The following is a 12,952-nucleotide window of genomic DNA, read 5'->3' on the forward strand; positions in this document are numbered from 1 at the left end:
AGTTCCCACATGAACCTAACTAAAAGTGTGCAGAGAAATGAGGCCCTTTCCAGGGTTCCAGTAGAAAGTAGCACTGAGGGTCACACATCTGTGACGTTTTGCCCTGGCCTAATGCTCCTTTACTATGAGGGGCTGACAACCATCTGTACCCAGAAAGGCACCCCTGCCAGTCATGGCTTGGGGACTGAGGCACTTGGAGGTAGCCATTTGTTGGGAGAGAAAGGAAGGAGACAGAAATTCCAGGGAACTCTCTGGTTTCTCTGCTGCTCTGCACATTTGACTCTCAAACTAGAGCTCCACACTGGAAACCCATATCCTGGTAGCCTTCTCTGATAAGCTGACTCCTGAGCTTTGTCCCTTGTTCTTTGTGTTCCTATTCTAGGGTTTGCTCCTTTCCTTCTTAGTCTGTTGTTAATTTCTATGTGTTGTCCAGGAACGCATTTTGTTCAAAATGAAAAAGGCTTTGCAGCCCCCACCTGCTTTAGATGTGATGGTCGAGGCCATCATCTCTTTTCTCTGGGCCTCTCACATTGCTGTGCAGGTGTGCTGACACTCCTGTACATCCTGTGCCCAGCCTGTGAGCACAGGGCAGTGCTGGAATCTTGCCAGTATGTCTGTGTGTTTTGATCCTAATTATTTGCACTTAAATCTGTTTACAGCATATTAAAGGAGAGATCTAGCCATGTCATTGTAATGATACAGTGGCCTTAGCCAAAATGTTGACAATACTTACATTTTATTATTGTCCCCAGATGGTTTGCAACTGTCTCACTTTTTCAAAGGCAAGGCAACAAGGGCCAGTGTGAGGCTTTTCACAATGCACAGATCTTGTCCATGTGTGTGGCTGGTGTAATGGAGATAGACCCCAGGCTACTCGCCCGAGGTAGTTGACAGGGCTTTGCTACAGTAGGACAGTGTGCACGGGGTGGTCTCAGAAACCCATGGGGAAGTGCCTTGTGAGGAATGTGCCTCACCCTCAGGAGACAGCTCTGCCCACAGGTGCCCTTGCCTCTGGTGGGTCTGCCTCCATCTCCAGCACATCCCTGGCTGGAATCTACCCCATCCCTGGTATCTAGATTTGCAGGGCCATCTAGAAAACTCACACAGGCAAAGCTTTAATAAAGGAATAGCAACTCCTTTCCAGCATGTCTGTTTACATGCTATCTGCACACAGACAGACACACAGCAGGAGTTGTCTAGGTCAAGGGTGTCCTGCTTGAGCTCCTCCCTGAAATGTTAGAAAGGGTGCTCAGCCACTTGGGAATTCTGAGAGCAGCGTCTATCTCCTTACCATGTTTGTCATTACAGCTGGCAGCACTGAACCAAACAGTCTGAGGAAATCTAGTAGTCTGGGATGGCAGGAAGCACTCCACAGCCTGGTCTGGGTTCTGTGTCTTACCTGTCCTGCTTCACATTTTCCTGTTACTTTACAGAACCATGTCTAAACAAGCAGAACACCTAACTGAAACCTGCACTTCCCCCTAAAGTCACGTTAGCAGTCCTCCTTAGGAAGGTGGTGCTTTTGAAAAGTTAAAATAAAATTTATAGCTGAAAGTGTTAGCAGTGCAGGGGTTCTTGAAAGAATAGCTGTGTGCAAAGTAAAGGCCTGTCATCCAATTTACCAGGCCGAGGAACTTAGCAGTTAATGACCTTAGCAGATTTATTCTCCCTCTCATTTCTAAAGGTTCGCCACCGGTGGTGTGAGCTTGTTATTAAGCACAAGTACAGCAAAGCCTACAAACATGTGGAGAGATTCCTTCAGGAGGACCAGGTGAGTTCTGTCCTTCAATAGGAGAGGGTTCTTTAAATGCTGCTCTCTACCTTCCCTACTTGTGCCCACACGAGCCCACATTCTCTTTTGTTGTTGGTTGTGGGGCTTGAACGCTGGGCCTTGGCACTGTCCCTGCGCTCTTCAGCTCAAGGCGAGCACTCTACCACTTGAGCCACAGTGCCACTTCTGGTTTTCTAGTGGCTTACTGGAAATAAAAGTCTCACAGACTAGCCGGGCGCTGGTGGCTCACGCCTGTAACCCTAGCTACTCAGGAGGCTGAGATCTGAGGATCGCGTTTCAAAGCCAGCCCGGGCAGTAGAGACCGTGAGCCTCCTATCTCCAATAAACCACCAGAAAACCGGAAGTGGTGCTGTAGCTCAAGTGGTAGAGTGCTCGCCTTGAGCTGAAGAGCTGAGGGACAGCGCCCAGGCCCAGAGTTCAAGCCCCACGGCTGACCAAAAAAAAAAAAAAAGTCTCACAGACTTTCCTGCCTGAGCTTTGAACGGTCATCCTCAGATCTCAACCTCCTGATAGCTAGGATTACAGGCATGAGCCACTGGTGCCCGTCGAACCCACGTTCTTGACATCTCTTACAGAACCAATAGTTCAGAAAGGTTTTGAAGGACTTCTGGGTACCCCTTAAACTTTTGAGCTGATGTGATTTTTGAGTTCTCAGTAGCCCTTGAAAGCAGTGGGCTAGCAGTGGGTTAACTTAGCAGGACCATGATGAAGTCCCTGGTTTTCAGTTCAGTGGACCTGGCAGAAAGCATATTGTGGGTGGGCCTGGGAGAGCCTAGCTGGCTGGACTGGTTTGGGTCAGATCCTTACCTGCTAGGACAGGCCAGCCCTGTTGGGATAGCAACATCGTGCATGTTTTCTGCCCTCCTAGGAAGCAGCTGCCTTCCTTGGAGCCCACAGGAAAGCATTGGACGATGTTCTTCATGGCCACCTCTGACACCATAGTGCACATTTGGGTTGCCACTCAGAGTAGCACCTGCACATACGGCACTCCACATCTGACTCATGTTCCTGGGGCCTGTGCCTCTGCCTAAGTTCTGTGCCCAGGGTCTGGGCTGACAGAATGGAGTTGCTTTCAGTGGGTGGAGAGTAGGGGTGGGGCAAACAAAAGGACTTTTGATGGTCTCAGGACTGGAGGCAGACAGTTACTGAAGGGCTGGTTATTCCCACAAAGAAAAGTAGAAGACTGCAACAGCTGAAATGTCACATTTGTACAAAGGAGCAAGAAATGTTTAGAAGAGCAAAGAGGAGCATAGGGCAGACAGAAGTCACTTTAGGTCTCCTCAAGATCAGAATTCACCATGTTCTTCCTCATCACCACACTACAGCTTTGGGAGGACATCACTTTTTGCATCCCTGACTGCTGGAAACAAAACAGGCAGAACCAAAAGGGTCCCTTTGTCATGCCACGTATTGTTGGCTGTTTTAAAATGTTGGAAATGTACAGATGTGAACCATTGCAGCCTTGTGCTCAAAACAGTTAGGGGCCAATATCTGCAGCACTTGAAGCTGGAGGTGGGAAGGTGGTCAGACTGTGCCTGGTCACCACTGTGATGTGGTTTTTGTTCTTTTTTTTTTTTTTTTGGTCAGCTGTGGGACTTGAACTCTGGACCTGGGCGCTGTCTCCCAGCTCTTCAGCTCAAGGCTAGCGCTCTATCACTTGAGCCACAGAGCCATTTCTAGCTTTTTTTGCTTATGTGGTGCTGAGGAATCTAACCCAGGGTCTCATGCATACAAGACAAACTACCACTGAGCCACTTTCCCAGCCCGCTGTGATGTGGTTTTCATCAGTCTTATAGACTGACAGAATGAATGATCTTGTACCAGCTATTCCTGGGACACTTTTCTGAAAGGAGTCCCACGTGTGGCAGGCAGCATGTTTCTATGGTGTGTGTTAGATCATCACCATGGGAATGCCACCTCCTCATTCAGGCACACTTGAAATCACAAGATTTTTTACAGAATTATAGTTAAGAATTTCATAGGATTTTGATGAGAGAAAGAGACTGAAAACTGCAGGTCCCAGAAGTTCAGTTGCCCAACGGTTTTTTTGTGTGTCTTTGTACTTTGTAGACCAGCACGCTTGTGTGAAACAGCACAGACTGTGCTCAACACGCATTTGGATGCACAACCCTTTCCTATTGCTCTCTTGCCTCTGCCCTGCAGGCCATGGGCGTGTACCTCTATGGGGAGCTGATGGTGAATGAGAATGCCAGACAGCAGCAGCTGGCACACAAGTGCTTTGCGCTGACCAAAGAGCAGATGGACAGATCCTCAGCAGAAGTGGTGGCTGAAATGCTGTTCTAAAGAGGTGATTTTCTCTTTTCCATCATTTGAGTATAGCCATGAACATCTCTTAGGCACCAAACCAATTATAAACTACATGGTAAACCAAGGCTTCTGGCAGCACAGAGCAGCGCTCCTCTCAGGTGGCCGTGGCCTTGCAGAGCAGGCAGTGGAGGCTGTGCTGACGAGGGCCCCGGAGCAGCTCACCTGAGGTGCAGCTGTGGGAGCAGTGGTGTCTCCCTGAAGGCAGAACAGCTCAGCATTATTTTTTGGCCATCTTGAGTTTTATAATTTGATGGAAAAAAAAATGTAAGAGAACCTTGAGCATTGGTGAAGAGGTGGAATGAAAGCCCAGCAGAAGCAGTGACCACGGGCTTTATGATACCTGGATGTCCAGGGCTGCTCCAGATTGTAGCTTCTTCACATACACACCTGTAATGCTGAGACTCCTGACCAGTGAGGCCACCCTCCACTTCCTTGTGCCCACCCCCCCCCCACTTGCTCACTTATTATACCTATGATATGATGGCAGGTCCCATTTTCTATCTTTCATTGGAGAATTTCACCTATACACTGGAAAATCCCAGACTTTTAAAATGCTTCCGTTCACTGTGCCTGGAATTGACCTGCTATTTACTCCCAGCAGTTAGTTACTATTTAAAGTAATTAAGCAGTTCAAAAAAAAATTTGAAAGTAGAACTGTGGGATTATTCAGTGTGCTTTTCCCTTTTAAAAATCATCAGAGTTGAATATGATATGTCAAATTTTGTGTCCTTTACAAAGAATAGCATTCTTAAGCATTTTTCATGTTGTATAGCTCTCTAAAATGAAAATTTAATAAACAGACTTGTGTTGATAATCCTAACTAACCTATTACTAGATGTCTGGTTCATGTCTAATGTTTTCTAAAAACCCACTTTTGTCTAACATGCTTATCTTATTTACCTGGAAGAACTCTGATCTGAAGAAGAAAAAAAGGGGGATTTATGAAGCGTGGTCCTAGTCACCCAGAAGAGTCTGGGCTCATGTTTGATAGGAAGAGGAAGTAGTAGAATAACTGAATGAGTGGACATCCTGCAGCAAGATGGCATGTACAGACAGCCCCCATGCCACACCAGCAGGAACAGTTGAAGCTGGCTCATCACCAGCATTGTGTAGAGACCTTTAAAAGTCATGTCTCTCTTGAGACTTAAGTTCATTGAGAGTGTTAGTGCATGAAAATCTACAGTACGACTCAGAGGGTCACATAGCTGTTGTGACTCTGGACTGTGGTTTTTTTTTGTTTGTTTTGCCCTAAGGCAAAGAAGCTGTCCTGGTCATAAGTCTGCCGCTTCTTGACTCCTCTCTGAACTCACCTTGGTTCCTGTCTCTTCCCTTCTGGCTGATTGCAGGCATCACATCAGCCACAGCTACCTGTGATCAGTGGGAACATGGGTTGCTCCTGAGTCACCCTCTAGCAGGGACATCCTTTCACTGAATCTGTGCGGTGAGAAGAGATTGTATCCCTATGGTTAAATGCAATATACTAGGCAAATATAGCCTCCCTTGGAAGTATCTGTGTCACATGTATCCTTCTCCTGCCTGTTCAAAGTTTCATTGGCTTTTTTTTTTTTTTTTTTTTTTTTTTTTGGTGCCAGTACTTTAGAACTTCGAGCTTTTGCTTGGGTATTTCTTTTCACTGCTGGCACTCTACCACTGGAGTCACACCTCCTGTTTGAGCTTTTTGCTAATTAACTGGACATAAGAATCTCATATATTTGTCTTCCTGGTCTGGCTTTGAACCACAGTAATCAGAACTCAGCCTCCTGAGTAGTTCGAGGAGTACAAGCACAAATCACCAGCACCCTGCCTCACTGAATGGTTATGGTCTTCTGAGTCTTTTGGTCTTCTGAGTCTTTTTTATGTTAAAAAAAAAAAAAAAGAGTATAGCTCTAGAATGCCAGATGAATGACCAACAGAGGACATTGGCTTGCTGGTGGAGCAGGCCTGGAGGCGGAGTTGGCGCCACCAAGGAAGCTGGTGCATGCGAATAGGAGTGGCAAGGCACAGCCTGCTCTCAAGTGCTCTGGCTGCTTGGGTTCCTGGCATGCTGATTTGTGAATTAAGATTAAAATCACATTGCCAGGGATTACCACGCAACCATGACCCTGGCTGCTCCTCCAGAAACCACAGTTCTTTCTCTGCAGTTTGAAGAACATATGCATCTGTTAGCTCTTTGGAAACAAAAGAAGTCAGCAGCGCCTTTGGAAGATGCTCACCGGCCTTTTAATATACCCAGCGATGACCTCTCTAACAAGGTGCAGAGCTTAGCTGATTGGTGAACAGTGATTGATTTCCGCTTTGTTCACAGTGGCTAAGTTCTGCACCTGAAGAGAAGGTGAGATGGGGACAGTTAAGTTGGAGGCACTGGGGCAGAGGCCACTGAATGGTCAGCTCAGTGCGGAGCCTAATCCTGGAGGACAAGAGACCAGCCTGACCAAAGGATGCACTGACTCCTGTCAAGAATACAAGCAGTGCACCAACCGCTCTTAACAGAAACATAAATCCAGTAACTAGACATCTATCTGAAGTTGCAAAAATGATTATAAAAAACTAAAACGAACTGCACCACAAAACCGTGTCTCAGTGGCATTGTGAGTGGGGGGTTCTGTTGTCCCTTTTTGGGTGGGGGTCACCTCTCTTGTATTTGCAGTCTAGGTCTGTGTGTCTCTGCAGTCACTGGTGGGATGATGCGGAACCCGGCTAACAGTGCAGCGCTGCGTCTCCGGGCTGTCGATTGGACCCGTCCTCCGGTGCCTACTGAGCTGATATCAGTTCTCATTTCACACACTGGCTCAGTTCAGCAGGAACAGGAGTCGAGCCCTTGAGCAAAAAGCCTGTCTGTAAGTGCCTGAGGCTCACAAGATGGGACTCCCCCACACAAGATGACAGGCCTGAACATCAAGCACTAGACCTGGCGGCCAGCGGCGGCAGTATCCATCTGTATGTGCTTCTGTATGTGGTTTGGGGATCTGTGGAATATCATAGAACTAATGCCCCAAAGATTAACTTCCCATTTTTATTAAAGGCAGAATGTAGTCAGTGCTGAAGCTTGGTATTTGCCCCACAAGAGGGAAGGCCTACATCTCTCATTATGGAGTTTTGACTTCCTGAAAGCAGAGTGGATGCAGCTGTGAAGTGAATGTCTGTCTTGTAGCCCACTGGGCTGCAGAGCCATGTGTGAGCTCGGGTTTGACTGTACTGTGTCCGGTCTGTACTGAGATGCGGTCCAGGTCTCATCATTGTTTTCTGATGAAAGTCCTCTCTCTAAAGCAGAGAGCAAAGGCCCACAATGGTACTCGTTTACAAGAATTCCTCAGTTGGGACTGGGTAATAAATTTTATTGCTGTTTCCTTTGCAGGGAAGATCACAGTGAGATTGTCTTTCATACGTCTCCTCCTAGTCGTGGTGGGACAGGATTGCACTGACCCTGGACATCAAAAGAAGGATTACGTGGCTGCTAAAGCCATCAGCCCACATCAGAATTTGTGTCTTGGGCTTCTCTTTCCCAGAGCCTGGGCTCAGCTGGGCAGATAGAAAAGGTGGATGGATCCTCATAAAGTCTCCCACCCAGCAGCCGCCTGACCATGCTTGTTTTCTGCCTGAGATACTGAGTCTTCTCTGGAGCTCTGCTGTGGTCCAAAAGCTTCGTGTCCACTCATACAAATTCAAGATACTGAGCCTTTAGAACCTGCTGGATGACTGTAGGCCCTTCAGCATGTGGCTGCTCCTGGATATTTGTGATTCACAGAGAGGGTCACAGCTTCCTGGGTTCTGGTAACACTGAACACTGAGGCTTCCTGGAAGGTTCCCAAAAGGTTTTATCTTGATTGCTACATACAACATTTAATGTCTTCCAAACTTTTGATAACTTTTTTGTAAAAGTACAAGTCAGGAGCCTGAGATGTGTTAATAAAGTGAAATAGATATATTTAAATTTGTTTGCTTTTCAATGTGCTACCATTCAAAAATAACCAAAACTGCCTAAGAAAGGCTTCTGCACATGTCAACATTCCTTCCCACCTCACTAGTTTTTGGCAGCCTCCACGGCAAGGCAAATATTCTTAGAAGCTGAGGTTTAGTTGGTGTTCAGGTAGTGCACAGATTATGACATCCCAGGCACCACAGGGAGCCTGACACCATTGTTTCTGTCACACAAATACTGAAGTTTATAAGGAAAGACAGAAGCCACTAAGGAAGCTTGCTAGTACTGCCCCAGAGGAGGAGGCCATGTGCTGATGAGGCAGAGCAAACCTGGAACAGCACGTGTCTCCTGGTGCTTGGCTGGGGCTCAGTGTGTTCTGGCTTCTTGGGCTACACACTATGAGAAGCCCTGCCAAGGAGGATTTGTTCTTCAGAGCCTTTCACTTTATTATACCTGAGACTGTCATTGTGGACACTAGGGATTTGTTCTTTCCTGTTACTTACATGTACACTTCATATGATACCATATTAGTAGAAGAATCAAAACATGTTAACTGCACATTAGAGTAAGTTCTCCTGAGTGCACTGGACTTGCCTTGAGCTGGGCGGGCAGTAGCCCTCAGGAACATAGACCACGTAGTCCTATAAGCGCCTACTGGTATACTGTGGGTGATTCAGCCCATGGTTTGGTTTGGTCTGGTCTTACCTTTCCAAAAAAGTGAAAGGCTTGTCTTTTGGAACCACTAAAACAGCTGCTAATTAGGTGTGTTTTCAGGCAGCCAGTCCCTTTGTTCTACCAGTCAGAGTCCCATATTTTGTTTTGACTACTTGGGCTTCAGCCAGTGGTGGTAGAGCCCAAGTAGTTGGTGGCTCATTGATGGCCCATGTCAGTAGCTTTGGCTGAGGTTCTTTGGGTAGAGTTGGCTCCAGACATGGGAGTCCTGTCTGTACTTGGAGTGGCCCCAGAGCAGGCAGGAAGCAGGAAAGCAGCCTGGGCTGCCAAGCCAGGCAGCAGCAACCCACCATGCCATAACTGTACTTAGTTTAACTTCATGCACCTGGGGCTCAGCTGGCTACCAGAGTGAGTTCTCTTTGCTGCCCTTCGAGCATCTTCCAAGAAAAGCTTTAGGGAGCCTTTGGCTAGGGCTGACAGAGACCTCTCCATCCAAAAATGGTGCCTGCTGGGGTTAGACAAACTAGCACCTTCATTTTAAAATGATACATTTGACAGACAAAAAGCACTGCAGTAGGTGCTACAGATCCAGTAGGATCTGAGAAAGAATGATGCCTTGGTCCAGGGAGACAGGGACTCAGCGGTGTTGGTGACAGCTGGTGATAAAAGTATGCGTCCAGCACCCCAAGTCCTGCTATAAGGCCTGGGCAGATTGAGCAGTCTGGCAAAATGCATTGTAAGTGACAGGCAGGATTTGAACTGGAGCTGTACTACAGGGTGATCTAGTGCCTCCATAGCACTTTCAGAGGCCTCCTTGTCTAGGCTCCCCTGGGACCCTTCAGCTGGACTTAGCCTGCTTCAGCACTCTCCACTTTAACTCACTGGGAAGACCTGGATGAGGCCTGCTTTGGAACTTGGAAACTTGAGTCAGTTACACACTTCCCCATGGGAGGTACAGACCTGTCTTCGTAGCCTGTTTCTATGCCACCTTTTACCCACACCTCAGCCATGTCTCTAGAGGAACCCAAGACAGCCCTGTTGTCTCGCTGTCCTGACCCTGTCACACTTAGGGTAAAAAAACTGATAAGCTCAAACTTCTTTATCATCAAGGTGGTGGCTGTGCTGGGCAGAGGAGCCCAGGACACCTTGTCACCATCAGCTTCTAGTGTAGGCAGAGGCTTCTGCCACCTGGGATTCTGTTCACTGTGAGGATGACTCCAAAATGCTGTCATCCCTAGCAGGATCTGGTATAATTCCTCACCTACTTGGGTAAAGGAGTGGTTATGCTCCTTCTAAGGTTCCCATAGGCCAGGGCTAGGTGGGGCTGAGATACTAGCACCTTGTGGCCTATAGCCCAACAGCAGCCTGGAACCATGGTCCCAACCTGTCCTGAGCAGCCATAAGGCACAGAACCTTTAGTGTTTTAACTCAGATGTTGGGCATGTTTCTGAGGAGCATGGTAAGGGGGCATTCGTGCCCTCTGAGCAAGTTAAACTGGTTAAACTGCCAAGCAGTTTTCCTCCTCCAATACGAGGGGCTATGGCTGGGCCAACCTTTCCCCACTGAGGCTACTGGAAATGCTCCTCCCGCCCAAACTGAGCTGCCTAGTCTTTCAGGAGCAAGTCAGCCTGCCAGCATTGACATGCCTTCTCCAGAAGCCAACTGTGACTGGAAGTCAGTATTCTCTCAGGAATCTGGCATGGATGAAAACAGGCATTGCTGATCTGTAGCTAGGTGTGGGCTGAGTCCTACTCAGATCGGTGGGAAGCAAGGCAGTGGTGCCTGAGGTTACCTCCTGACCTCATATGGGGCAGAAGTAGCAGTGACCCCACCCTGTGTTGTCTCCATTCCTAGCCTGGCCTGGGGAAGCAACTACTGTCACCACTATCGTGTCCAGGAGCCTTGGGGCCAGAGTCACCCTGGAAGCCCACCCTTACGCCTAGGTTCCTCCAAACTGGCTGCAGGGCTTTGGGCAGTAGCCCAGGAAAGAAAAGTGCTAAGAATTGTGGGACCCAGGCAGGAAGTGAGGGGGTGATGTTGAGAAAAGAAATACAAAAGGAGACATCTTCTTCATCTTGGCCTCTACTGTGGAATTAAAGGATTTCAAAGCCTGTACAGAGATGCCACAGACTGTCCCTAGTGTAAGAGCCAGAGGCAGTAAACCCAGGCTTACCACCAAAGCATTCCCTTAAAATAAGAAGGCTCCAAAAATTGTGCTTCAGGTGCCTCCTGGCCTTCTCTCCTGACCCAAGTTAAGCTGAACAGGGTATCACACAGGCAGAGCCAGACTTAAGCACTCCACCAACTTCCCTCCACCATGGCTGTCCAGGCCAGGAAAGCAGTAGTTGACTGAACTATGGAAAGCCAAGCTCAGTGACAGAGTTAGAGCCAACCCATTTAGAGCTCCAGGTTCTCCGTGCCAGCCTGGAGCCAGCCAGAAGAGTGGCTCCGGGGAGGGGTGACGGACACACTGGGCAGGAATCCCCCAGGCACTGCCAGACAGATCCACCCCAGGAAGGAACAGCCTGTCCCTGCAGTGCCTTCCATGGAACTTGGGGTGCTTCAGCCTGTGACCTTGCAAGTGCACTACTGAGGTGGCAAGGTCTGCCACACCCATTCCCAAGGAAGACAGATGGGGTTGCAGCCATTAGAGTGCAGCGGTGGTGTGATTAGCAGGTGCTGCCATCTCAGGTTCTCTGGAGGAACAGGCCACAACCAGTTATGACATGGCAGAAGGGCCTAGGGGCGTGAGGATGGGGAGGGACTGGAAGGGGAGTTGGAAGGGCTTTGTGGACTTTCCAGGGACCAGGCCCATTGAGGGCATGAATTCTTCATGCCCCAGGCTGTTGCATGCAGGACAATGACTTCAGCCCTGGTTTACAAGGTGGGAGGGAGGAGAGGCCTCTTGGGACTATTCAAGAGCAAGGTTTTATGGATCTTTTCCCACCCTTTGTCACTGTCTGGGAGACTGATCGCCTAGTAAGACATTCCTGTTCCAGTCCCATAACCAGAAACGTGTGAAAAAGGGAGGCAAGACCTGGTGGCTGCCATAAAAACACAATGCTCCCAGAAATAGCTGGCTGCCACAGGTGTCTGCTGGACACTGGCAGTCATCCTCACAGCTGAAGCACAGAAGGACCAGGAGGAGGAGGCCACTCTCAGGCCCGGGGACTGGGAAAGGGGCCTTACCTACTCACCCCTTATTCTCAAGCATGCTCATGAGGGCGGGACCTCTGAGAGCTGGTGAGCCCGGAGACACACATGGGTCTAGATGTGCACACATGCTTGGGTGGCTTGGGTACAAAGCCAAGCATGGAAATACAAAGACCTCTGACCCCCCCAGACTGCTCACAAAAGCCAAACCTGGTCACTGCAGTGTTGTTTGACAGAAAACAACTGAGACTTTGGCTTCTTAGCCCCAAGGATCTACATGGGTGGGCACCAGGGCAAAGTGCTTTGGAAACAAGGGTTCCTGTAGCTGGCCTAGGCCTAATCAGTGTCTGGTTGTACAGTGTCATCTAGCCACTGACAGGAAGAGGAACCAGAATGGCTAGGAGGCCCTTAGGGAGAAACTTCCTGTGTCTTCCCCACCTCATCTGTGGCTCTGAGACATGGGGGACTGAAGGTGCTCCTTCTATCGGCTTCTACTTTAATAAGTCACCAGAAATGTTTCAGCCTTGGCCCTTGTGGACAGGGCTTGCTGGTCAGCCAGCCCAGGGCCTGTGATGTGGTAGGTGAGGCACTATGACTGCTTATGATTGGGTCCTGACAGCACTGTCAAGAATCCAGAGTTTGAGAAAGTTCTTTTCCATTCTAGCAGTCCTCAGTTAATATGAAAGGCCTGACAGATTCCAGGGAGCACAACTGTGGTGGACTCAGTTGGACATCTGTGGCAGGTTTTGAAAGACAGGAAGAAGCCTAGCAGTCCCAGGCTGACCTACTGTGCTCTTTACAGGATCCCTCAGGTCGCCACTTCTGACTCCAGCATCTGTGTGTGGAATTCGACAGCAGTCTATGTGAGAGGGGAGGATCCAGACACACAAGAACGATGTGATAAGTAAAAGAAAGTAAGAGCCAGCTCTAGTGTCTTCTAGTGCAGTGGGAAAGTGCATTTATGTTGAGCTGTAGGCAGACAATAACAGGGGAAGGAACTCAGTTTCCCCATGTTTTTTGTTTTGATAAGCATGTTGAAGAAGAGACAAGTGTAGCTGGTGGTCTCAGAACACCTGGGTGTACAGAAG

At 48.6% G+C, this 12,952-nt stretch overlaps 1 protein-coding gene across 3 annotated transcripts in view; it reads left to right on the forward strand.

Moving 5' to 3' along the window:
- The window catches only part of Aopep (aminopeptidase O (putative)), a 342,923-nt gene extending 334,878 nt beyond the window's left edge, over positions 1-8,045 (forward strand). For all 3 annotated transcript variants that reach the window (XM_070033698.1, XM_070033700.1, XM_070033701.1), the window contains 3 exons: positions 1,685-1,771; positions 3,956-4,100; positions 7,476-8,045. In XM_070033698.1, the coding sequence (XP_069889799.1) occupies positions 1,685-1,771; positions 3,956-4,096 (228 nt within the window). In that variant the 3' untranslated portion in view covers positions 4,097-4,100; positions 7,476-8,045. The remainder of the gene's footprint in view (positions 1-1,684; positions 1,772-3,955; positions 4,101-7,475) is intronic.
- Positions 8,046-12,952: the final 4,907 nt, after the last annotated feature.

The sequence above is a fragment of the Dipodomys merriami genome, unplaced genomic scaffold, assembly GCF_024711535.1.
Source record: "Dipodomys merriami isolate MVZ:Mamm:240054 unplaced genomic scaffold, mDipMer1.0.p SCAF_22, whole genome shotgun sequence".
Taxonomy (NCBI): domain Eukaryota; kingdom Metazoa; phylum Chordata; class Mammalia; order Rodentia; family Heteromyidae; genus Dipodomys; species Dipodomys merriami.